General features: G+C 40.7%; 1 protein-coding gene across 1 annotated transcript in view; it reads left to right on the top strand.

Annotated features, from left to right (window-relative positions):
- snd1 (staphylococcal nuclease and tudor domain containing 1) overlaps positions 1 to 26,866 on the top strand; it is a 156,356-nt gene that overhangs the window by 101,308 nt on the left and 28,182 nt on the right. The window contains exons 17-18 of the mRNA XM_057323628.1: positions 527 to 715; positions 26,543 to 26,684. Coding sequence (XP_057179611.1) covers positions 527 to 715; positions 26,543 to 26,684 — 331 coding nt within the window. The remainder of the gene's footprint in view (positions 1 to 526; positions 716 to 26,542; positions 26,685 to 26,866) is intronic.

The raw sequence follows: 26,866 nt of genomic DNA, 5'->3' as shown, positions 1-26,866 counted from the left end.
TCATTTTTTAATAATGAACTAGAATATTATTTTGAAAAAATATTGTCAGATAGGTGACAAGTACTACTTTTTTGCTAAATAGTCCAGCCCCGTCTCTCTTTGAAATGTATTCTTTTGTCCTTGTCTGCCTTTGATCACTGGCCAATGAACAGCCTCAGTGCTCAGAGACAAATGTAATATATTAGTGGTGCATGTTCCCTGGTGTCACTGCTTTAATTGAGAATGTCAGGCTAAAGTTAGCGCCGGGCTGAATCTCAGCCTCCCGTTAATTGTGCGAAAAAGATGTGCCCAGCAGTGATGTTACTGACAGGAAGTATTCATGTTTGTGTGTGTGCAAGATGGGCAAGGGTATGCGGAGTTGAATAAAGAACAAGCCGTCTGGATGATCAATTGATTGCTCAATCTCCTCCAGTGATCCGTCTAAGACAAAAGCAACGCTCTCTTCTGCCACAATGGCTTGTAATGGAATATAAGATATTCCAAGATACATTAACTCACTCTTTTGTCTTTTCTCCTTTGCTCACAGGTGGAAGTTGAAGTGGAGAGCATGGACAAGGCTGGGAATTTCATTGGTTGGCTTCACATTGAAGGCGTGAATCTGTCAGTTGCTCTTGTGGAGAATGCCCTGTCCAAGGTCCACTTTACAGCAGAGCGAAGCTCCTATTACAAAACACTTGTTTCTGTGGAGGAAGCCGCCAGACAGCGAAAAGAGAAGGTAGGTTTTGTAATACAGCGTCTCTTGCACAAATTCAAGCTCTGTTACAAAACAAGCGAGTTGCCCACCTAGGCAACACCTAGGGGCAACACCTAGGGGTGTAACGGTACGCGTATTCGTACCGAACTGTCACGAGCTGTCACGGGGAAAATTCAAAATGAAGTCATCATTCCTATGCCCTACTCCCTTCGAAGGGCAGAGCCCTTGGAGTTTAGACTTTAGAGTGAACAGGGTATGTGTGTGCCATTATGTAGACGTTTGGAATGCACTTGGCAGGGAGCGACGTAATTTCCTCATTATCTTCAGCTGGCATGTTCCCGTGACAACGCAGCATTGTGTCTGTCAGTAGATGTCGCTGTTTTAATGGCGTAACTAAATTGCAAATAAACACATATTTTATATTTTAAAAAGTTTTTAAATAAGTGTTTTATATTATATAGCATATTTAAAAAACTTAAAAATATATAATGTATGTTTATTTGCTTAAGTTATGCCATTAAAACAGCAACATCTGCTGCCGGACACAATGCTGCGACACAATGCTGTGACAGATTTAAGATCAAGCGCGTTGGACTGCGTGCAGAACTGTTGGTGGAGAACCGTACAGTTAAATTTTTTACCGAGAACCGTTATACCCCTAGTAGAAATACATAATTTCTATTCGTAATTTCTGTAAATTACTGTGCCATGTTGGAAACATGCCTGCCAATGTAGATGGTAGACATCAAGGCATCTCACCAGGTTTGGAACAGAGTCTTTCATTCGCAGTCACACAATCGCAAGTTCAAATCCAACTTCACTTGCATGCATCTGACTGGGAGCCAGATTTATCATTTATCATTCCAGATATTTTCAGCTCCACTACTGTAATAAATATCATGTCTTTTCTGCCCAGCGTGCCTAGTGCTCCTGGAGCTTAGGCCAGAACCTGTCATGCAGCGTGTGTGTGCACAAAGAGAATACACAAATCTGTTGTCATGTTGCATTAGTTCAGGCAGAAAAAATGGCCACTGGACTTCCAAAAACAGTGGGAGCTGCATGAAAGGCACAGGAATTGGTCTGTAGCTCAGGGGGTGCCACAGGGCTCCATCTCTGGCACCATCAGTTTTGTTCTCTCTATAGAGCTTTGATTGATGAAGCCCTCTTCGTCCTGATCTTAATCTCTTTCTTCTTTTTCATTATGGCCGAAACAGCCCTTGGAAAGCGACGGCCCTGGTGGACAAACTAAGTCCTGCCAGCTGTTTCTTCTGTCCTCTATCGCTCATTTGGTGAGAAAGTGATAACGGTCCCGTGCTGAAAGCGATATGATGTACTGCTCAAGGTGGCGAGGAGCGTGTTTCTGTCCTCTCTGTCGAATCTATCATTTTTCTTTCTTTTACTATCTCAGGCTCTGGCCTCTGCAGAATGTTGCAGACCAATTCCTTTGACGCATCTCTTTTAAAATCAGGCCGCATCCATAGATTTACACACCTCTTGCATGTTGTGTGAGGTATTTAGGATTTTTAGAAATTGAGATATAAGGTAAACATTAGAAAGTAAAGTAAGATGTTAGAAATAGATTTGTTTTAGTGGTGAATGAATCTTGAGTTGAATCTGAAAAGAAGTATGTGCATCTGTGAGCCAAATTGTAGCTATCAACCTGAAATGTGCATCCATAGATCTTCCCGCCTGACTGAACATACGCCTGGATTAAAAACTCAATCTTTCTTGTTTACACTGCCTAGAAGATGCACCCAGGCACACACTCACTCCCACACCTTTCTGTCACAGTGTCACCTCGCTGTAAACAAAGTGTGGCATGTTCTGGAGTGGCACCTTCAGGAAAGCTCAGTTTGACCTTTACTTCCTGTGCTGTCGCTTTCCCAGTGGGTCAGATTGACTCAATGCTGGCAGTAAATCAGAGACGACAAGTTTGGTTTGTCGTGCCCTATTCTTCTAATTCGGCCCCGGGGCTGTTCGAAGGGGGTTGCCAGCTTGAGCCCACCCTGATGTGAATCTCTTTGAAAAGGAATAACACGACCCGTGAGCCAGACAGCTGCATTGTTCTGTCCACTCTGAGGCGCTGAATGTTGGGATGTTTTCTAGTCCATGCTGGATAATGGATATAATTAACCCTTCAGGACCAGCGGACGTCCGAATGGAATGCTCTAAGGGCAGTGCTTCTTTGTCTTGATGGCCTTCACGTTCAACACAGCCGGGTGTTGATGGTTTTTTGCATTGGGAAGTGTTTATTTTCTCTTTAATGATCTTGTGCCGGTAGATGGGGAGGTGTTAGATGTTTGCTGTGTAAGGTGGCGGCTTGAGAAAGCCTCAGTAATGAAATGTGCTCAGAGGGTGTCGGTCAGATTTCATTAAAAGTTTGCCTTTTTTCTTACAGCGTCTTGCTTTATACTGAAAGGAATAAAAAAGGTCCTGTAGTCTAGAATAGTGGTCCAGTGGCTGTGAAATTGAATCGGCACCAAGGAGAACAGGTGATTTTAACTTAAGGATTTTGCTGTTGCTAGGTTTAACATTTTTAACGTAACATCAACTTGGGTTCACTTTGGGATCACATTACTTTTTAATGCACTATATTTGTTAGATGTGTCTGGATGAGTCTCAGTCCCAGACGGCACACCAACAGTCCAGCCATAGATAGTTTGCAGTTATCTGATTGGCTGGCTTCTACTGCACATTTTTATGAGTCAGACAGGGAAGAAAATTCGATTTTACACGGAGCCTGGCTTCTACAAACAGTATTTCTGAAGATTTTAAGGTTTGTGGCACTCAATTCCTGAAAGATGTCCAAGAGTTTAGGATGTTTTTAAACAAGTAAAAAATGTGTACTTGCAAACCAATATGTTGTCGGAGTTTATCAGCGTTGTCTTTTAGGTTTACCCATTTCTGGACATCATGTAAAGAAGAGAGCAAAGTTCAGACAGTTTGCATATCAATCTCATTGCTTTAAATGCAGATCATAGCCAGAATTAGCAGAAATGTGGATCACGCTCCCTGCTGACAAGACAAAAAACGTCTGTGTATGCAAGACGAGGTTTGGATTGCACCCCCAAAGGATTTTATTGTTAATGAAGGAAGACGTCTTCATAAACCTGCTTCACTCAAAACAAAGAGTCTTACATTTGTGTCGTGTTGCGGGAAACAGAAGCGGCTGAATTATTTATTTCTGTTTCCTGAGAAGATAGGGCAATGAAAGACAAGCAAACCGAGAAATGCCCTCAGGTCCTGCGATCCCCTGCACGCTTTCATCACACATTTTTATTTGAACACCGTTTCCTTGTAGATTGAGGGAATCCATTTATAATTTCCTCTCAACATCATGTGCAGTCGGTGCCAACGCTGCTCTAATATGTAAACAGTTGCTGCAAGGAGATGTTGAAACACTTCTGGTTGCCGGGAAACAGGGTTATGGCTGCTGATTAGAGAGCGGTTTACATCCCACCGTGCACCGAGCCAACCCCTGTTCTCGCATCTCACCACAGAAGCTATTAAAAGAGGCTTCTTGTAATTACAACACGCTAATTATGAGAAGACAAATATAAAGAGAAGTTGGCTCTGTTCGAGATGAGGGCTAATAATCTGTCCTAATCTCACATTGGTTTGGCGTTCGGTGTTTGTTAGCCCGTGCCAGATCTTGGAATGGGCCGACCGATTGCGATCCTCCCTTAGGTTATCATCAACTTCATCGTTTAGAACATTACAGAGCTTGTCTTTCCCCCTTCACGCGTTCTTTGCTCCAACAGTCACTCATTTTTTTTTGCTTGTTCTTGCCTTTGCTGGCATTGTTGGGGCATAATTCCATCACCAGGGGGTTGATTTCAGCTCTAATAGCCTTCCCGGGCTCTCGTGTGCTTTACAACACTCGTGACAGGATTCCGCAGGGGTTGAGAAGGGCAGCCGTCTGCTTGTGACATTTAAGCTCGATAAATTTGTACGGTGGGTGAATGCTGCTCGCCACCACATGTCGTCTGCGTCCGTCTGGACGGTTCCGCAGAATATATTTCCTGTGCTTTGGCTAAAGAGAATTAATTGGGATGGCTGATCTAAAGAATGTTTTAGTTGCACTCTTGTTTTGTTGGGCCAAATCCATGCTCTCTGTAGCTCTTCTGCACCACAGACAATTAAAAGATGCTCGGTCATGTTTAAGATGCCATACATTCAGTCAAATTACTTCCACCAACCTGTCACAAAACATTGGGATTTTCTGCTTTATATTTTTGTTTCGGTGGCTAAAAGTAAGGATTTTTACCAAATGAATCTTTTATCATAGTTCTTCTAACAACAGGTATTCTTTAGTACATGAATTTGAATTTATTTTTCTTTTAATTTACAAAGCTCAGCTATGGCTTTGTCTCTCAATGCCGTTCTTAGTGAAGCTAGCAGGCAAGTAAATTGAGAAAACTTACTCACCAAGCTCATTTTTACTTACAACCTTAATATTTGACATTGAGATTAAATCACGGAGCATTTATTTATTCTGTATTTTCTTTATGCTGCACAATGCATCTTAATTAAAGGTCTCTCTTTTAATTTCCTCCGATGCAAGAGATTTACTCTCGAAATTCGAAATTGAACCGACGAATATATCACCATTTCTCTGTTATTAGCAGTAAAGTGGCCTAAATGAAGTTTTAACGCTTTTTATATCACGCTTTGTTTTTTTTAGATCCAGACTCGAGTGATGCAGTGGCTGTTGCCATGGCAATATTATTAAGCACGACAAGATAATTACATACATGCCACAGATAAGGTTATCTGAGCGCTCGATGAGTGAAAGTAAATGCTATTCTGGAGTTTTCAGGTGTTCCGTTCGCATTACCAAATTCAAATCCGACAGTTTTTATTTTTTCTCTGTGAATGTGTCATGTCATATAAATGTGTTTTCTCTCCCCTCTTTTCTTGCCTCTGTCTCGGTCTTAAAACAAGTAAAGTAAGCTCTTCCAAAACCTAGTACACTGCCTACAGGCTTTCTACAGACTTTAAAACTCATTAGTCACTTATTAAAAAAAACAGTCCGCATGATGGCATCTTATCTCAATCCATGTCTCAATAGATATGATGCTCGAAGGAAAGCTGCTCATCAAAATAAAAATAGCACACACAAATATTGTGTAAAAGAATACATTTGTACAGAGAGTAGTAATTAAGTTCCCCTTTCGTCGTTTTGGATGATTTTCAAATTTTTTTTTTTCAATCCATGGTATTGCCCTCTCTGATAGATACATACAATGTCGCCGCATACTTGGTAGAGTAATGCGAAAGATGTGGGTTTAGTCACCACAGAACACAAACTGAACAAATGTATAGCTCGAATGCACTAAATGCATCTGCCAAATGCGTAAACGTATGTTGCCCACCTCTTTCTACCATTATAATACCTTAACTTTCCGCCTCTGTCGCTCACTAGGTTTTCAGAAACAGAGCAATGGAGTGACGTCTTTCTCTCAGTCTTTCCATCTCGGCGCTCTGGGCAGTTGTAAATTCCATTAGGTGCCGTGCAGAAATGGCACTAAAAGGGAAGCGCTCGATTATATATGTATTTCCATTCTGCTCCTCACTCCTCTCACTGCTGTCATCGTAGGCTTCTAATTTAACAAATGGAGGGCAGGCTGTGTCAGACAGAAACAACCAGAGCACTGTGGTGAATCACAGTAAGAGTTATCCAATTAGACACAGCAACTCTCCCCAGAGGCTCGCGCTAAGGCCTGCTCCACCACAACAGCGACTTGGCCAGCTAGAGAGAGACAACAAACATGGCATGTCTCTGATGTAATAACATTGGCTGCATGCATGTCTGCGTGTAAACACGGGCTCTTGGATTAATGAAAGTTAGGATTTTGGTTTGATTTTGCATGTTATAAAGTTCTTTAAAGATGCATTGCATTGCATTTTCTGAAGATATTAAGCCTGATTTTTTGTACACGTTGGCAGATTTCAGGAAGCCAGTTTCGTTTGTGAGAATTGTATCTCATTTGTTGCTCCATAAGTAATTCCCTGTTAAACCGAGCATGAGGTTATCGTATCATAATGCTGTGTACGTTTTTAACAATTCATCACATTAAGTCTTCCTTCTCTGCCTGTCGGCTTCCTCCGTGGAGAAGTTTTCTCAAGTGCACTCCATGCCAAATCTGAACAAAACGCCTTCCAGCGTGAATCTCGAACAAACAAGAAAAGGCTCTTTGCTCGCTTGTGGAACCTCTGTGGTTTCCTATTTCTCATCTCGAATTCATGAGTGACCGCAGTCTACCCTGCTTCTTGGGAATGAGAGTGCTTCCCCTTGCACAGGCTGTGATTATGAGCAGCGCTGAGGGTTCCTTGAGGTCACCTATGCGTTGGAGATGAGCGCAATCCATCCAGGAACCTCTGTCGGCATCCGCTCGGTTCTCGAGCACTCCTCCCCCATGCTGCTTTATGGAGTTTTTTCCTGTTTTCAAACCCACACACGAATTTTTGAAGTTTTGTTGTGCTTAAAAGTTTGGCAGATCTTGTTACTCTTGACTGTGCTCTCTGCAAATGTGCTAATAAAGATCTTCAGAACGCTTTCCAATGCGCAACAAAAGTTTAATTGACTGTTTACGCGACCGAGTGTTCTCAGCTGGCAGGGAAGCAAATTGGGTATCTCTGTGTCAACAAACCCCACAAAAAGTAATTAATTCTTCTCTCACTTTTATAAAGGGAACTAATTAGCGTTGTCGTGACACTTAGCACTGGTTTCTTATACATTAGCAATAACGCTATCTGTGCCAGACCATATGTCTTTGTTTTCGCTTAAGTATTTGTTCCAAACAGTATAGTTTAATGAATCGGTTGATTTAATCTCAGTCTTGAGTGTTGTATCTGAAAAGTGTGGAAGGTCAGATTTTGCTGCAGCATCATTTGACCTGCCCCATCGATGATCCATGAGATGGTGGTTTTTTAAGGGATAGTTTACCCCAAAATGAAATTTCTGTGAATGACTCAACCTAAAATTGTTACAAACCTGTATAACTTTCTTTGTTCCGTTAAACTAAAAAAAGATGTTTAAAAAATGTTAGAAACTGAGATTTCTGGGGCATTATTGGCTACAAACCTGGTTTTCATAGGTGCCACAGAACTGTTCAAAATATCTAATTTTGTGGTCAACAGAACAAAACATTTAAATATTTTTTTCCTACTATGGTAGTCAATGATGCCCCAGAAATCTCAGTTGCTAACATTCTTCCAAATATCTTGCTTTCTGTTCAACCAAACAAAGAAATTTATACAGGTTTGGAACAACTTGAGGGCGAGTAATTCATGACAGATTTTTCATTTTTGGGTGAACTATCCCTTTAAAGCTACAGTCCATAAATCTCAGATTAAGACAATCTCAGGGTACTGATTATGTGGGTTGAAGTCTAACGTTAGACATTTTCTGTGTAATCGTACCTGACACCTCATTATGACAAATCATTATTATAAGCTTATAGGCATAAATCAGGGTTAGGTAAGGAGACAGTATTTTTAGCCAAAAAATTACGGATCACATCTTAAATAATTTCCTAGAAGTAGCTCATACGTTGACTATATTAATAGGTCTGATAACTCATTTACTCACTAAATCTGTCTGAGCGAATCTTGACTTGCTTACTGAACCAAACAGCAGTATTTTCTTCATTTCTGACTCATAATTGACAGAGATGTGTTATGTGGATGTAGCTTGTGAAAATTAGGGGGACGAGCATAGACACCTATTGCTTCCGTTAGTGTTCCTATTATTATTATTATTATTATTATTATTCCGCTTCTTCCTCTGCCATGGAAGTCTATGGCAGCCCACAGAACCGTACATAAGAAAGTTGCGAAATTTGGCACACACATATAGGACAGTCTGAAATGTTACCATGGCAAATAGTCTCTAACCCAAACTCCACAGCGCCACCAACAGTTCAAACTTCCACATAAGTTTTTGCCTGTAACTCTTGAACCGTACATCCTAGAAACAAAACAAATTTTCCTCTGAACCCCTGGATCATGCCGATTCGAATGCATCCGGATACATGACATCCATTTTGAATTTTGTCATAAAAATGCTGTATTTTACGAAGGCAATAACGTATCGCTACGAAACTTAGCAAGGTTCATCAAGGTCAAGTTCTGAGAGGACTTGTAAAGTTATAGCCCAGCGTCCCCTAGTGGTCAAGAGATATAATTAAATTTATTAAAAGGCTTATGAAATATGAAGAAATCAACATAATGGTATTCAATTCACATTAGTATATTTGTTGGCTTAAGCAGAGTTGTTTGATATCAGAGTTGTCATTTTCCGCCATACTTCCTGTCCCAATATTGAATTATATAGAAAACGTACTTTTTTGAACTCATCCAACAAAATTTGTCAGATTTGCACGAAATTTGGTATGTAGCTTCTGAAGACAGTACTGACAAAAACGTATTAAACGATTTTTGATTGATTGAATGGTTCTTGTATACAGTGTCAACGAATTATAAGGCGAGCTCGCCAAAGGGTCATGTGGCTGTATCTTCGCGACACTTTTGTGCATTGAAACGAAACTTGGCGTGTATAATCACAGGTCTATCTTGTCTGTCTCATAAAAATTTAGCCTGCCTTTCCCTGTGTTTTTAAACTTGATTTTCAAAATCTGATCATCTGACTCCTCAGTCTGCCATTTTGGGCGTATCCCATTTGAAATTTTGTCGTAAAATGCGGTATTTTACAAACACAATGGCAAATCTCTATGAAACATGATATGGTTCATCAAGGTCATGGTCTGAGAGGACCTGTAATGTTATAGGCCAGCGCCCCCTAATGGTCATCTGACATGTCCAAAATATTTCGCTTTAAGTCGTTATCGGGCTTGACCCCGTAATTGCTGCTTGCAGCTATATTTACGCATTTGTCGTCATGGTAGTGAAAAGAATCATATAGGAAATATTGAGGTAGATTCTATGGGGACCGTGTGCTATGGAAGAGCAATGCCTCATGGGAAATGTATCTGTATGTCAATGTATATTCAGCAACACAGATTTTTTTGCTTGGTATTAGACTGTTTAAGAAGTGTCTGTGTGTAGACATGAAGTGCATGCTCTCGCTTACCTCAGTAGAAGGCAGAAAAAGATGATCGCTCTTGTCACACAAAAGGTAAATGCTGAGAAGGGTTTTTTCATACATCTCATGGATTATGTAAGATTTCTGCATAGATACGGGTTTGGGTCACCTACTCTTAAGACACTCGAACACTACACACAAGCAATTCTTAACAGCCCTGAAGGCAAGCCGGGACTTTTTATAACACACATACACATGCACGGATAAGTGCAGAGCTTTTGTGTGTGGGTTTACACATTTTTCTAGCGTATCTTGGGATGCGGTTTCAGCAGTCTGCCTTTTCTGTTCTTAACCCACCTCAGCAGACCATTTACATATATTTATTTTTCTATCATAGGGAGGATTTTGACTACTTGTGCTTCTAAACTGAGCTGATATTTTCTATCCTCTTACCAAACCTCTACACCTGATCTTCACACAAACCTTTTCGCGTTTGTAGATTTGCAATAAAACACTGTTAAACAATTTTCCTCCACAAAGATGAGATTGGAGGGACACTGACCCGCAAATACAGTACCTTTATTAAAAGTTATCACGTTCTCTCAAGCTCTCTCTCTCTCACACACAAATTAAAGCACGCATATAAACTTGTACATACAAACCTGAGGACGTTTGACACTTGGTGTCATTCCCAGCTTGAAACAAAGCATGGGCGAGGGTATATACGCAGATTGTGCAGACGCTCATCTATCCGTCATTCAGTCATTGCATGCATGCAGGAAGACATCTAGCTCACGATGCAGTTTCTCACTTGCATGTATATACGCACACATATGCGTCATTGTGCAAACAGTCGTTATGTCACAGTGACATCAAGTGTCCTTGGCCTCTCCGTAGCCACCCTCCTGTCGATTATGGCATATCATTCCCGCTCCTGGAAGATATTCTTTTAACTTGTCTGATTTGGATAGACATTTAAGACATTTTTTGTACTCGAATACTTGACAGATAAATCAACCAATGCATCAGACAGACGACTGAAGACTTGGTTGTTGTTTTTAGTCATTTAGCAGGACAAAAGCTGAAGTCTAACAGATTGCATCACTAGTCCTGTTCTTATGGAGAAGCAGATGAGTGTGTGTTTTTGTGTGTGTGTTCTGACTTTGATTAGATATGACATTGTGAATTGCATTACTACGGTTGAACGAATGATTGTTCACAACAGCCTCCATATATCGTCGGTCTCTCTCCAATGCACGCACACCCTCTTCGAGGACCTCTTAATGCGAGTAAGGTTGAAGGACAGTTGGCCTGCAGTGGTGCATGGTGACGTTTTCCCCTCCAGGGACTGCACAGACCATGAGCAGCCATTTGTCTGCACGAGTTGGTGGCAGCCGTGTTTCTCGCTCTTGGTCAAGCAATGTTGCTAGTCTTTTGGAGTATGCAAGGAGGTCTGCATACAGTTATCAAATCACTTTCTAAAAGGCTGTGGAAGTCAAAAGATGAGATTGATTGAGTTTTAAAGCAACATGGAATTAAAATGGACTATTTTATATCCACCTTTAAAATGTGAAAAATCTACTTTTTATGATCCAATTAAAATCTTGTTTGCTGTCCAAGTTTGTGTTCCATGTAGGCCTGTGTGTACATACTGTAATACACTGAATCATTTTTCTTATTGTGTCTTTTTCTAAATATTTCAAATCGGATCAGCTTTTGGTTTTATCATGATTTATATTCGCTATATTGCCTCTTTTACAGTGATGTTGTTTTAAAGGGACATTTCACCCAAAAATGAAAATTCTGTCTTCATTTACTCACCCTCGAGTTGCTCCAAATCTGTATAAATGTCTTTGTTCTGATGAACACGGAGAATGCTTGTAACCAAACAGTTCTTGGCCACCATTGACTTTCATAGTAGGTAAAAAAGGCTTTATAGATTGCTTTGTTCTGTTGAACACAAAAGAAGATATTTTGAATAATGTAGGAAAGCAAACCGTTCTGGGCCACTTTTGACTACCATTGTCATTTTTCCTACTATGGTGGCCAAGAACTGTTTGGTTACAAGCATTCTTCCAAATATCTTTGTGTTCATATTTTAAGGATCACTCAGTTTAAGCTTATGACATTATGAAATTAATTTTGAATTTTGAAAAAACAAACTGACTCCTTTATTTTCACACCTAGAGACTTTGAACTCTTCAGAACATTATACCCATATCCCAGGCTGCAATGGTTATGGAACTAGATGTAAAGCCGAATGCCTAAACCGTGTACCTGCAGCAGTGTTTAGATCTAAAAGTCACTTGCTTTGAAATCCACTCACTTCTGTGTGTGTGTGTGTGTACATTCTTCACTGCTTTTCCACTCCCTGCGAGTGGAGTTAGACATATACACACAACCATGGCATTTCCCTCTAGCCTACTGACATTTGCTCCTTTTCGGGAGTACAAACTCTCCACGCCAAACCGTTTAGTTCCCTCCACTCTGCTGTCGTTTCAGGTGTCCTCTCTAATCGCCTGACAGTAATTAAAAAGAGTGGACCTTTCCTCACGCACAGTGTAACATTTGCGGAGCGCAGACGCTCCTCACTGGGTCTTTGATGTTTTTTGACTACGGGACGCCCTTTCGTGTCTGCCTCATAAATGCTAAAGGTTTGTTTCTGGCTGCCGGAGTTGCTACTGTCTTTTTATGTAAGGATCGCCGTGTCATTCGAACCGCTCCATTACTCGACTCCAGCAGCGTTACAGCTGTTTTTATTGAGGAGGTTGGGATGTAATAACTTCTTCAAATCAATTAGGTTTAAAATAAAGAGATAAAATGTATAGCAGTTTTGTTGTATTTGGTCGAACGCTATTGAGTTTGTCCAAAAACATTGTCCAGAAATGCATCCGAACCCTCCGGGGCCTGAAAACCTATCATTATATGCCAAGATAAGACCACCTCAGAGAGCCAAGCTTTCAGAGCAGAACAGTAGTGTCTCGCTCTCTCTCTCTTTCTTCAACATTTCTCTCATTCTCACAGGTCATTGTGGTTCTTTCCTCGTCTGCTACACACAACCGCTCCTGAGAGAGAAGCAGCACAGTAGACGGGTTTAAGCCGGCACATCTAAGGTTGGGGATTCAGCTAACGCTACAGCTAACGGCTCATCAATTTTCTTTATTACCTGCTCCAGAAAAAAACTCTTCAGTGCAACGAGAGAGAGGCTATTCTTAGATCTGCTGCCAATTGCTCTCCTAAATGCATTCGCTCACTTTCTCACCAGCCCTTTTCTTTTTGGGTTTCTTTTCTCCGTGCGATGCTTCTCTTCTATTCACTCAGATTGTTGATTTATTTGGCGTGCTTTGTTTGCGAGCAAAATGCCTGCAAATGTGTTGTGAGTGGGCTGTGTTGTAAGAGGAGATTTTGTTTGCGTCTGGGGGATTCAATCGCCATCGTCTCGCTCTGCATTTTCTAATGGCTCGAATAGTGAATAGAACGGAGTTTGTTGAAGATGCTAACATGTCCTGGGTTCGATACAAGCCGAACTCTATTTTCTGTAGGAATCGGTAGCGTGCCATGGATTTACTTGATCATTTTTTTCTAGTTTGTTTGTAGCAATGCACTCACTGTGGTGGTCTTTAAGCTCTAGTGTGTAATTTCTTGGAGGATCTATTGACAGAAATGCAGTATAATATACTTTTAACTATGTCTTCAGGGGTGGAAAAAGACCTTACGTAATAAAGCGTGTTTTTATTACCGTACACCGCGCGTCCCCTTACATGGAATTCATCCATGTTGTTTCTACATTAGCCCTAAACGGACAAACTGCTCTACAGAGCGCGTTTCGTAAATACGTTATCTCCTTCGGCAAAGAAGCGACAAAGCGACGACATCTTTATCCTGTGAGAGCTGCCGTAGCGCTTCGAAAGGTAGGGAGGAGCGGTGGAGTGAGCCGACGGTTGCAATTCGCAACCTCACCGCTAGATGCTGCTAAAATCTCCACGTTCCTCCTTTAAAGAATTGCAGTTGGCGAAATGCAAAATTACACACTGGCTTTTAAAGTATATGCACAAAATAAACCGATTATATGTGCCAACATGAGAGTGTGTGTTTTATTAATTGTAAATTTACATTTATTCTTTGGGCCATAAAGTGCATGAAAAGCACCTATAGAGGGTATGCATCGATGACACTTTCCCACGTGAACATGTAGGGACACGCTCCCCTGGGTGGCAAAACACCCAGCAAATTGGCTGAGGAGATTAGGAGATACAAAGAAACCGGGGCTAAAACACGCAATTATTTGCTGAAATTACAAGCAGCTGGACTCGACGGTGATCCTTACGACTTCTCTACAACTTACATATGAATCGGGTGTTCTTGGACACTGAAATGTTGCGCGGAATTGCGTTTCCTGATATTGTAAGCAGTCATTTTGCTGAGTGTTTTGCCACCCAGGAGGGCACGCTCCGGCGTGCTCATGTGGTGTTCACGTGGTAAAGTGAAGACATGTCCATACCCTCTATAATAGAACCAAATGTTCATATTCCTAGAATAGCATTGGCACTATTGTAATAGTACTAAAAGTACTATTTGGACACTTTATAGCACATTTTTGTACAGAAGAGTTGATATGAATGCAAAACAAAACCAAAATACAAAAAACCCCACATAATTCCTTGCCACATTGACTTTCATTGCAGGTGCATTAATATAAACGTGTTGAACTCGGATGCTAACAGTTTCTCAGTGTTATTTAAAAACATGTTAGGGATGCTGTCGATAAAGCTTAACTTGGAACAATCTTTTAATAAATTTGTGCGATTCAGTCAATTGTTGTAATCTTATATGAATTTCATGCAATTCCCTCAAAGCTCCTGTGTTATCTGTCATTGAATGTGGGCAAGTGTGGCAAATGTATTATTTGTGTGTGCACTTGTTCGCTCGGATGCCTTCATGTGTGTGTTTCTGTTCCATCTTTGACATCCCATTGCCTCAAGAGTTGTAAGGGCCGTTACGTTAAAACCCCCAAGCATCAATCACACAGACCTCTCCTGCATTGTCCCCGGCCATCGGTCTCTCTCGACAACCCCTCCGACCCCTGTGGACAGACGGGTTTAACACCCAAACATAAATCTGACCGTGCCGGACTTACGTTTTAGGATGCGGTTACAGAAAGCCATAGGCTCATTGACGGAAAGAGTCATTTCTTCAGCTGGAAAGCATGCGAGCCGTTTCTCATCGTATTATATTGTATAATCGTATTATATTGTATAATCGTATTATATTGTATTGTCATTGTGTTGAATGTCTGTACTAGAAGCTTCCAACACCAAAGAAAATTCCTTGTGTGTGCAAGCACACTTGGCAATAAAGCTCTTCTGATTCTGATTCTGATTCTCATGGGCTGTCAGTGTGTGTTGGGACTGAGAGTTAGGAGAAGTGGCTCACAGCATGTCAGCTTCCGAGATTCTATTAAACATGGCAGCCCGTGGCCGGGACCGCACTGCGCGCTCGCACGGGAAACTCTATCAAAAATCGATCGGACTGAATCAGAATCAAATTATCCAGTCACATTCACCTGACAACTTACGGTGTTCAGTAAATCACAGTCAGGTCTAATCATGCAGATCCAAATGTCGAAATGCCCGTTCATACCAAGAATTAAAGATAACTTATTTTAACTATATTAGAATCGGACAATGACGTTTTGTTTACTGTATTTTAAGTTTGTGATGTGCAGTTTCACATTTCTACTGCAAATGGATTTTTGAAATGGTTTTTTCATTGTTTTATCGTATCATCTGGAAATAATGCTTTGAAAGGGATTCCAATAATATTGTCAGTCTCTGTCGTTACAGTTGTGATGTGGATTCCACTATTCTCTTAGTTCTGAAACAATTTTAAAAACCTATTCTTTGTTGTTTTTGGTCTGAACTTTGTGCTAATTTTGAAAGTGATGTAATAAGACTACAAATAGACTAGACATAGCAAGTGAAGACTTTAAAGGGAACGCACGCTTTAAAGTCTGTGTTTCTAAACACAATTATAGATGTTAGAAATGTATTGCTGAAACACATTACAAAGACTCAGGGCAGGGCTAAAAAATGGGGGATCGATGACGCAATGGAGCGTCTGAGCATGCACGGCCCCTCCCCTACAGTGTTGGGTAAGTTACTCTCAAAAAGTAATTAATTACTAGTTACTAATTACATATTCAAAAGTGTAATTGGATTACTGTACAAATTACTCTCTCCAAAAAGTATTTAATTACTTATTACTAATTACTTTCTATATCCTACATCAACCTTGGTTAGTTAAGTGATTCAAGGATAGGCATGAAAGGGCTCTTTTTATTCATTCAAATAAATAATATTAAACTACATAAAGTACTCTTATTAACTGACCAAAGTATTACAAATGTGAGAATTATACATTAAAGCACAGATTTTAAAGTTAGACTTTGCATTTTGATGTCAATTCCACTATTGCACACACATATAATACACAAAGTATTTAGTTTAATTACATCAAAAGTAACTAATTAAATTACAGAAAAAATAAGAGTAATCCCTTACTTTACTTTTTCAAGGGAAAAGTAATTAAATTACAGTAAATTACTAATTACTTAGTAACTAGTTACACCCAACACTGCTCCCCTATCACTAGAGTGCCTAGCATCAGGTGTCTGCTTAGTCACGAGCTCAGGGTTGTAAGCTTTTTGCACATGCTTTCAGGCTCTCACTCTTCCCAACTAAACATATCTCACGCCAAATAACAGACAATCCACCCGGCTGGTTCGCTATTAGCAATTTCAGCATCTACCTTATCAGCTCAAGAGAGAACCACTACAAATAGACAAAACTGTCTGTGTTCACACTTGACTTCTTTTTTGAAACTGCTAGCATCTGTTTTAAATTATAATCCTATGGAGTAAACCGTGTTTTCAGAAAAAGTCCTGAGCGCTTTTTAAAAACGCCAGCGTCTTTTTCTGCAGCTCAGAGCATCTTTTGAGGTTGGAAAAAAGTTCAACTTTTCTGAAAAAACATCCTGTGAAGCACCTTTTTCACAGCTAACCAATGACGGAGACCTGTCGTTTCCATAACAACATGTGAGGAACGTGATTGGTCGAGAAGGCTCAAGCTCGAAAAAATAAAATGGCAGCCGAAACGCCCGTTGGGGCAAAGTTTTGTACGTAGTAAATGTACGTTTAATTTTCACTTTCAATAACTTTTGATAGCATTTCTAGCGAGAAATTAATATTGTAGTTTTTAAATATGTGATTGGTTATAGCAAATGCGCTCACTGTTTATAATTCAAATGGACTTCCGTTACGCTGCGTATGAAGCCTGTCTCTCTAAGCTGTGCCTCCGTGCACAGATGCTATCTTGAACATTGCCGGGTGCTATTTGTAACCACAACGCACTCTGGGTTCGGGCTAATACCGGGCCCGGAGCCTTCTCCCCGGACATGGGGTGAGTACTCGGTGTTTTGAAGAAACTGCCGGGCTCGGAGCCCTCTCTCCGGACAGCACGCCAAATACGCATACCTTTTAACCTGCTCCTGAATTATCTATATCGCGCGTGTTTGAATTCCAATCCTCCAATAAAACATATTCACATAATTCACATATAGCCTACTGGGCTGGGGACTTGAGCGATTCGAGTGGGCGTGGCTTCAGCGCCAACAGCGGACACGCCCACAGCGTTTGAGAGCAGAGAGTCTCAAAAAGATTTTGATAACTTATTTTATTTACTTAGATGTTTTTTCTCCATTCAAATTTGGCTGGGTGGTTAATAACACAATTTTCTGTTGTGTGACAAACTCAGAACACATATTTCAATGTCACTTTAACTTGGACTTTAAAGTTTGGTTGCGTTGCCATCCATGGAGGAGTCAGAAAACTTCCAAAACTACCTTAATTTGGATGTTAAACTACTTGAGGGTGAGTAATTAATTAATGGCAGAAATTTCATTTTTGGACAGAGGTTCCCTTTAATATTTGTGTAATAAACTGTAGTTGAGACCAAGAAGTTGAGTTTAAGGAAGTTGGCAGGACATCCTATTTGCTGAAATTAAAAGCAGTTGGACTCGATGGCGATCCTTACGACTTACAAAGGAACCAGGTGTCCTTGGACACTGATATGTTGCGTGGAATTGCGTTTCCTGATATTGTAAGCAGCCATTTTGCTGAGTGTTTTGCCACTCAAGGGAGTGTGTTTTGGCATGTTCACGTGGGAAAGTGACTTCATGTGCATACCCACTGCATGTGTTTAAATAAGACTTTAATGCATGTTTAAATGTAGAGTTATTGATCTATTTCAGTCGCTCTATTCAAACAGACATTTTGTCTACCTCGAAGGAGTCGCACTGTTTTGTAAACACGTACTTAGACTTCGTTTTATTCTCATCTTTCTCATGTGCTTCTTTCAGCGAGCGCATGTATGTGTGTTTGCTTTGACTGGTTTCAGTGGGCTACCAGACCTCCTTCAGGATGTAAGTGTCCCCCCGCTGTCCATGCCAGTCCTGTTTCACTCCCATTCCTCTTCATAATCCCAGTATTCAACAGCCACATGGCCATGTTTTCTGTCAGATGCGAGCAAGTTGATGAGCAAGACCGATATTCGATCTGAGAAAACCAAGGGGCTGCATTGAGCTCTGTAGCCATGACAACCCACCATGTTATATCAAGTAAAGTTGACTGGTTTGCTTTTAAATGCTCATTTGTACTCATTAAAAAGCTGTGCAATGAATGAAACTTTGTTTAGTTTAAACAAACACGGTAATTTACCTTTTTTTTGTGAAGTCCATCTTACCTGCATTTTAGGTCCTTCCTGGAGGTCCTGTGTCATGACGGAGTCTGATTAAAACATATGTCGCGTGTGGTTATTTCATGCAGTGAAGTGTGGGCAGACAGCAGTTAGGCAGGGACCTGGAAATAAGCCTCTTTAAATAGCTTCGCTTCCAGTCTTTACTTTAAATGAATGCTGATTTTGAAGGGCTTTTATTTTTATGAACTCAAAGCAAAAATCAGGAGGTCTGTTTTGAATGGTGTGGAACATCCGAACTTCTTCAGTGCATTCGGTTTTTCCTCATGCTGAAGAAAACGGTTTTGAATAATGACCAACTGCATTAGGATGTGTGATATACACACATGTGAATATCATGAGTTAAATCTCATTAAATCTGCTCACGTTATAAGAAATATGTCTTTTTGTGTCCTTCCCTTATTAGCTGCGTGTAAATTCAGCGTGGGAGCAGAAAGGATTTGTGTTGTGTAAGGCCCCATATGCCGCAGTGTTTCCTTGGGGCCGTCATCTGTGCGGGTGGGGAGCCGAGACATGCCTGCCAGACCCCGTTAAACCAGCCTGGGCTTTCTGTGTTGCCATGGTTTCCGCAGTCGCACCATTAAAACAGTGCTAAACGCTTTCTTGAGTTGCGTTTAAGTACACCAACACGAGGTGGAAAAGGCCAGTTTTGGTTTCTTACCGTTTTGGTACCGTTCAGGCTGGTTGGAGTCAGTGACGGTTGACAGGAGGGCGACACCGTTAGCGGTGTAAGCCGGGGTATAAGCCGCACAGCCGCCGCTGCATCCCAACAGCTGCTGTCAGTGATATGAGGCTGACGAGAAGCCTTCTGCATGCTGACAACTCGCAGCTGTTGACTCCTAAAGTGTTGCGCCACCTGGACGCTTTTAATGCATAAATTTATTTGCTAAGTAACCCCATCTAAGATGCAAAGTCCAACTGTCCCCTAGCCCTCCACTCATACCCATCGCATCCGTGACATCCCAAATCGATCGGGTCAAAAAACACAGATTTGTCCAGCATATGTACTTATGCTAATGTTTTTGGATGACCGTACAGCTGCGTGTGATGACTGCGAGTTTATTGCGCTAACTCAGTGTTTGCAGGTTAAGTGGTTGCTGACAGTGTAGGTCACTTAGTTGATGTGTTTGTCAGCATCCCTGAGTAGATTGATGTGGACTGTGAAACGTGTGATTGATGGTTCGGCTGCCCTCTCGTGCTGCTTGGACCCGCATGTTTGAGCACATTTGTACCAGAGAAAGAGTGTGACAGTGACGGGCGAGAGCGTTTTTCTGCTGTCTGGTGTAATGGCGCTTTACAGTCATGTTAGCATGAAATGTGTTATCCACATTGCGCACGCATGCATTTATTTGAAAAATGCATGGCGCGCTAACATACTTGCGAGCTGTCACTGCTGGATCTCATGTCAGACTGATATGAGGATTATTGTGCAGACACTTGGAAGTTATCAAACTTGATCTTAACACACTAAATGCCACACAGGGTGGAAATCTGTAGATGTGGCATCTGTCTGAAGCAAAAACTCAATTTGTGACTGGATCTCCTGTTCTTTTTCATTGTGGACGTCTACCAGGGTTTGAGGTTCTAGTTGTAAGATGTTAATCACGCAAGCAAAGCTTAGTACTGTCGTGACTGATTTCATTCCCTCATGGTCTTACCTACCTTAATATTTATTTGGACATGAGGCTCTTGTGTTGATAAATGGGTCATTGCACTTTAATGCTGAACATCTTTAAGAACTGGCTTTTGAGCATGCACGGTTTGCATCCTATATGCCCACGAGTTGTTTAAACTCATCTTTTCAGAAAATCAGAGGGTGAAGAAGGACGTTACTGTTTACTGTTTAGGACATAACAATTTTGCTAATTGAGTCAGCGAGTGGAATTATTCATTCAAAATCAGAACAAAAATATGCACAAGTTGTCATATGAATTGCAAATCAACAGCAGCAAAACATTTTGGACTTGAAACATTCTATTCTGGTTATTGCTGCTTAGATATCTATATTTGAGTTGTATTTGTATTGTGTTTCTGTGGAAGTGGACTCATTCGTTTAGTAATGTTTATAGCAGAGGTCGCGTTAACCCAAAATGCTTCGTCATTGACAGGTTTTTTTTGACCAGTGATGGAAAAATCTGAAGGCCGTCCGTCGCTTTGACGGATTACAATAAGGGCAGTTTGTAACCTTTTGTCATCGTAGGCTACTATCCCTGCCCTGAAGGGACGTTTGTTTCCCATTCATAAGCTTACTTTCAATGCCTGGTCCGTTTTGGAAAGCGTGCGCAGTCAGCGGTGACTCGCGGTGCAGATGCATCTCAGCCCCCTCGTCGTGTGCACGCATACACACAAATGCGCGTAGAGGTGCTGTGTTTACAGAGTTGTTTCCTTCAGAAAAGCGACTAGCATCTTTTTGGATAAACCTTAACTTTCAGTGAGTGGGAAAATGTCTCTCTTGGCCTCTTCTCTGTTCAGTGAGCGGCAGAAGCATCACATTCATGACCAAACCACAGCTTACTTGTGAGTGAGTACAAAACACCATTTACAAGCACCTGTCATTGTTACTGACTCGACATATGAACATAAACATTTGTCTGTTATTATTATTTTATGTCTGACATCAGAAACATTAAATATTTAAATGAATATAAACAACAACGGCTTTATTGGGTATTCAGTTGGATTGATGCTGCCTTCATGCGCTCTCTGAAATTTGGTAATTCCCACTTCTCATGTCATGATTCCAAGCTGGTTCTGTTCAGGTGCTTTGTTGTCGGAAAGAATGGAGGATGCCAAATTCATGCTTGCGTGGGTCTTGGGAAAATGTTATATGGTAATAGTTTTCAACCGTACATCCTACAGTGTCATTTTAATATTGCTGAAAGACATGCTATTTTCGCAGTGTATAAAACATACAATATGCTTCAAATGGCTATTCATATATGTAAATATGTACTAATTTATTGACAAGACAAGGCAATGAAGCTGTTGCAGAAAAACGAATAAATCATATCCGTCATCCTTCTATCCACCATGTTGATTGTGTAAGGCCCGCCCATCTCTGGAACTCGCGTATCAAAATGATTTCCCAACTTCACAGTGGGAAACGTGACATCGGAGGGTGTTCATGTGCAATTTTTACCTCTGAAACTGATAATTCCAAGAGCACGTGAAGTCGGCATAAAATACAGCAAGTTCCGAGAGTAAGCGTGATGACAACTGTTGACGTCCCGAACATGCTAATTACCACGTAATGCCACCTTGCACAACAGTGACAGGTAATAATAGATTATGACGGATATTTTACGAGCCTGGACAATAAAAAAGTCTAGCTCAACCTCTTGTAGATAGACATCTTATCAATCCGCAGACGGCTATTTGTGGCTATCTTGTTAGTCATTCTATATCCCCAATGGCTTCATCAAAATGCACCGATGAATCGAGCAGACAAACATCACGGTTCATAGATTTTAATTGACTCAGCTAAAACATGCTGGTAATACCTCACACCTCTCTGGTTATCATTCACATAAATGGGGTGTTTGTATGGTGTAGCACTGCATATAAACATTCAAAGTTTTGGTTGGGTTTGAAGTTGGTGGGAGGAGTCATAGTTAAGCATCTTTTGAAGTCTGTAGCCTTTTTCTAGTTGTGTTCTTGTTAGAGACAGTATTAGTTCCATCTCTATATGATGGCAGTCTTGTGGGTAACTTGTTGGTCAACAATTTTTCTTGACTTGAGCGTGCTCAAATAAATTCTGGCAAGCTGGTCTGTTCTGGTTTAAAATGGCCACTTTTATATTACAATCAATTTGGAGTGGATAATGTTATGTCCTGTCCTACTTTCCTTATTGATTATGTTTCACTTAAAAATGTGTCATATTAGGGAACTAATATGGGTTGCAAAATCCAAATGTCTTTGTTTTTAAGTAGATGAAGTGATGTATTTCACACACTTGAGAGCTTTATAAATCATCCCTGTATTGCTATACTTGTATGTATGTGTCCTGTAACTGAAATAAGAGGAAAGTTGTTTTTAAACATACCGGTGAACGTCTCGAATGGAAAAAATCCTTTCACACTTTTCAGACATGAGTTTGTTTTTTCAAGTCATTGCAAATGTCTTCCAATTTATACACCAGTTCTTGCGTTGTGGTGGTCTTTGTGACTACTGTGTGTGCGCGTTGCAATGCCTGTCATCCCATTAATGTTTCGCACAGAGGCGTCTGAAGTGTGCGTTCTCTTGAATTAATGAGCCTTTATTTCCAAAGGTGCCTTCATTATGAATATAATGGATGTTGAATTGATTTACTAAGTATAATTTGATTAATAATAAGCACAGCTATTGATTCTTTTAGCATTAATAGATGGCTGTTTGATTGAATTAAAGGCTTCATTAAAATGTCTGGGTGCATTTATTTTTTGCCTTTTTTGTCTTGCTTGCAGAAACACAGAGCTCAGTTAACAGTTACCCGCCTCGGGTGCAGTGACTTATGGGTATTGTAGTTTCTTTCCCTGGCTTAGTGCCTTGTTTGCTGCGGATAACTCGCTTGCATATAGATTAATTTGGCAGGTACAGTTCAGTGTGTTCCAGGATAAACTGGGACTATACATTTGGTTCTTTAGCCTTGGGCCTGTGTGTGCGCGTGCTCGCGGGGTGTTGATGGGAATTCGCTCTCGCAGGCTAGAACACACTCTATTGGAATTGACACGCTGTCACCTTTCATCAGTGTTTGGAACGGCCCCCTCCCCAGAACTGTGTGTGAGAGAGGCCATTTTTATGAATGTAACTGTGTATCTTTAGTCCCTGAAGAAAAGCCTGACCTCTCCTTCTGAATGCAACAGTGAAAGGCACATTAACATACTATTTATAAGAAGTGATGTTGCTTATATTAAAGCAATAAGCTATTTGGGGTTATGCAACATCAGTGATTTCACTGTGGATAAGGGATGTTCTCCGATTAATGCTATTGAAGAGTAACTTTAATGGTCGTAAAATCACAGTAACATGCTATTTAATCATTCATCATTTATTCACAAACCTGTATTACTTTTTCTTCAGTTGAAGACACAAGAAGATATTTTGAAGAATGGTAACCGAACAACACTGGACCCCATAGGCTTCCATTGTATGGACAGAAACCCCTAACGATTTTTTTGTAAGAACGTTCCCCTTACGTTACCTAATAATAATAATACATTTTATTTATAGCGCACTTTATATTTACAGAAATCTCAAAGTGCTACAAAATAGAGGATTCAATCAATTAAAATCTTGACTAAAAAGATAAGTCTTAAGACCACATTTGAATGCACTCAATGACTGTGGTGCCCTCAGATGGTCAGGGAGAGCATTCCACAGTTTGGGAGCAGCTGAGCAAAAGGCCCGATCGCCCATAGTATGAAGCTTAGTCCTAGTGGGTTTGAGAAGATATGCTTTGGCAGAGCGGAGGCTACGTGTTGAGCTTTGTGGAGTGAGAAGTTCCTTGAGGTAGAGAGGGGCATCGCCATAGATACACTTGTGGGTAAGGAGAGAGACCTTATACTGAATCCTGTGTTAGAAGCCAATGAAGGGATTTAAGGATGGGAGTAATATTGTTGTACTTGCGCACCCTCATTAGGATCCTTGCGTCACAGTTCTGAACATACTGCAGCTTCTGAAGGCATTTGCCTGAGATCCCGATGAGGAGTGCATTGCAATAATCTAGTCTGGAGGAAACAAAGGCGTGGATAAGTTTTTCTGCATCTGCAAATGTCAGTGTGGAATTAAGTTTGAAGATATTCCTGAGATGAAAAAAAGAAGTCTTACACAGCTGATTGATATGGGCCTCAAAGGTCAGATTACAGTCCATTTTAACACCCAGGTTGGTAACTGTTGTAGAGAATGGAAAATCTTGACCAAAGAAGGCAATGCTGGTTATTTTTGATGTCCAGACCTGGTTTGGTGTGTCAACTAGAATGACTTCCGTCTTGGAGCTATTTAGCTGCAAAATGTTTTGATTCATCCACTCCTTTATTTCCTCCAAGCAGGTAGTTAGAGTAGACAATGGCTGGACAGCAGACGAAGTTTGTCCTTATATAGAGTTGTGTGTCATCAGCGTAGCAATGAAATAAAATTCCGTGCCGGCCAATGATACGACCAAGCAGAAGCATGTAAAGAATAAACAGCATGGGACCAAGCACTGAGCCTTGAGGGACACCTATTATTATATACCTATTAGTTATAAAAACATTTTAGACGTTGTATTAACGTTCATTCTTAGTAATAAGAACGTTAGATTTTTTTTATTAAAGCTTTCAATAAAAGGTTTTTATGCTAACTTTTTGGAACATAACAGTAATGCAATAACATTACTGCAGGAACATTTTGTTGAAACGAAGAGAACTTTTAGAGAACGTTAGCTAAAGTTCTGCGAATGATCCCTATTAGCTGGGAAACCGATGAGACATTTTTGCACAAAAGAACAAGAGTCTTAAACAGGTTTTGAACAACATGTGTTAATAATAGATGAGAAAAAAATGTGTGACTTATCCCTTTAGTATAAAATATGTGGTTATGGGTTTAGTAAGAATTGATTAGACCTTTGATTAGAAATTATATGTTTTTGCTGGAAATATCTGTAAGCGCATGTCTGTCCTCTTCCGGATTCTGGGTAGTTTGGAACGCGTCTTATCACTCTTTCCATCTTTCTCTCTGTCAGACTTGTTTTTTGCGGCTTATTGCTATGGATTTAGGCCACAGGCAGCTCAATGGCAGAATACATCACAAATCCTTTCTCTTTGTGACCCCGCCCAGCAGCAGTCATATACCTGCACTCATGTGGAACAAACAAGAATGGTTGGTTGCCCACAGAAGGTCATTTGCCCAGGGTGCATTGTGTTTCTGAGTCACAGTGTGCGTTTGTGGCTCCTTTGTGCTTTTGCAGCGCTGGATACAAGTGGATTTCACGTTTGTTTGTGCCTTTACGGCATGTGTCAGGGGTCGCATGGCTGCAGGAAGCGTAGGTTCTGTGTTGGCCTACAGCACCAAAAAATGACATTATGACAGTCGGTGACAAGCGGTGACACTATAATGTGAACGACTTGGGTCACTATAATCTGAACGACTTGGGTCATGTTACTGTGCCAGGGCATTGTGGGTAGTGGGTTAGATTAATGCCCTTGCTGTAGCGGATTGTGCTAGCGGTTTGCAGAGCGTGGCATGTTTGAATCTTCATTAACCCAGACGTTTTCTTTAGGGAATTATTTTTCTCTGCGTTTCTTTGTTTTTGTCACGCCTCAGGGGAAATAATTGAAAGTAATTAGGTTGTTTGACCCTGTAGTTTATCATTTGATGACTGGTTCACTGTGTGTCACTGGTTGTATTTCTATTCTTCTGGATTTTTTATTCACAAGCTGCCCCTGTAAATGTCGGTTTTCCGGTCCTGGTGGACATCATTAACTAAAACCAGAACCACAAGGAAGCTCATACAAAACTCGTTTGTAATAAGCCGCCTACCGCTCTCAGGGAGAGAAAAAATTAATGGAATAAGAAAACTTCAATAGCTGATGAACATCATTTGCTAATAAAGCGCTTGGAATAAATTAACGGGTGGCTTCTTTAAGAGTCTTGGCTCATTGTGTTTGTAGTTCATAAGTCGAAAACTTCAGCGCTTAGTAAGCGGAACAAACTGCACGCACGGTTGCTTTCGGACGTTTTTTTTTAAGCAATGATGAGGTGGAACTCTTTTCCTGAAAACTGTGATTTGCAACCCAGGTTCTGCCACAGATTTCTTGTTCAGTCCATTGTGTGGATTGCAAAATTAATTCAAAATGAACCCCATTTACTTTTTAATAAACATTTCCTTGTAAACAATTCCCACTGGATTTTTTTAATGGAATGTTTCACTTGGAAGTGTGTGAGATTTTAGGGCTACATACAAAATTGTACAAGGTAGACAAAGCCATTTGATATAAATAATTAAGCATTTGTTCGTGTTTTGTTGTTTTCCTACAGGTCTGGGCCAATTACGAAGAGAAACCAATAGAAGAGGTGGCTCAGATCACTGAAGAGATCGAGCGGGTGCCGAAGTACAGACCTGTCTATGTCACCGAGATCACAGATGGCCTGCACTTCTACGCACAGGATGTGGAAACCGGTTAGTGCTGTTCTTTCCAAAACAAAAAGAAAGTGGACAATCCGTGTGTTTTCAGTGGACTTTTGTTTTTCAGTATAAGGTCTGGTCCAAACTTCTGCTGGTTCTACCCAATTAGACAGAAGGACACTGTCTAAGTAAACCAACCAGCGCCATTTGTTTTTTTCTATGCCATTTGGTGGCAG

The sequence above is a fragment of the Triplophysa rosa genome, linkage group LG24, assembly GCF_024868665.1.
Source record: "Triplophysa rosa linkage group LG24, Trosa_1v2, whole genome shotgun sequence".
Taxonomy (NCBI): domain Eukaryota; kingdom Metazoa; phylum Chordata; class Actinopteri; order Cypriniformes; family Nemacheilidae; genus Triplophysa; species Triplophysa rosa.
This window is presented reverse-complemented; position numbering and strand designations above follow the sequence as displayed.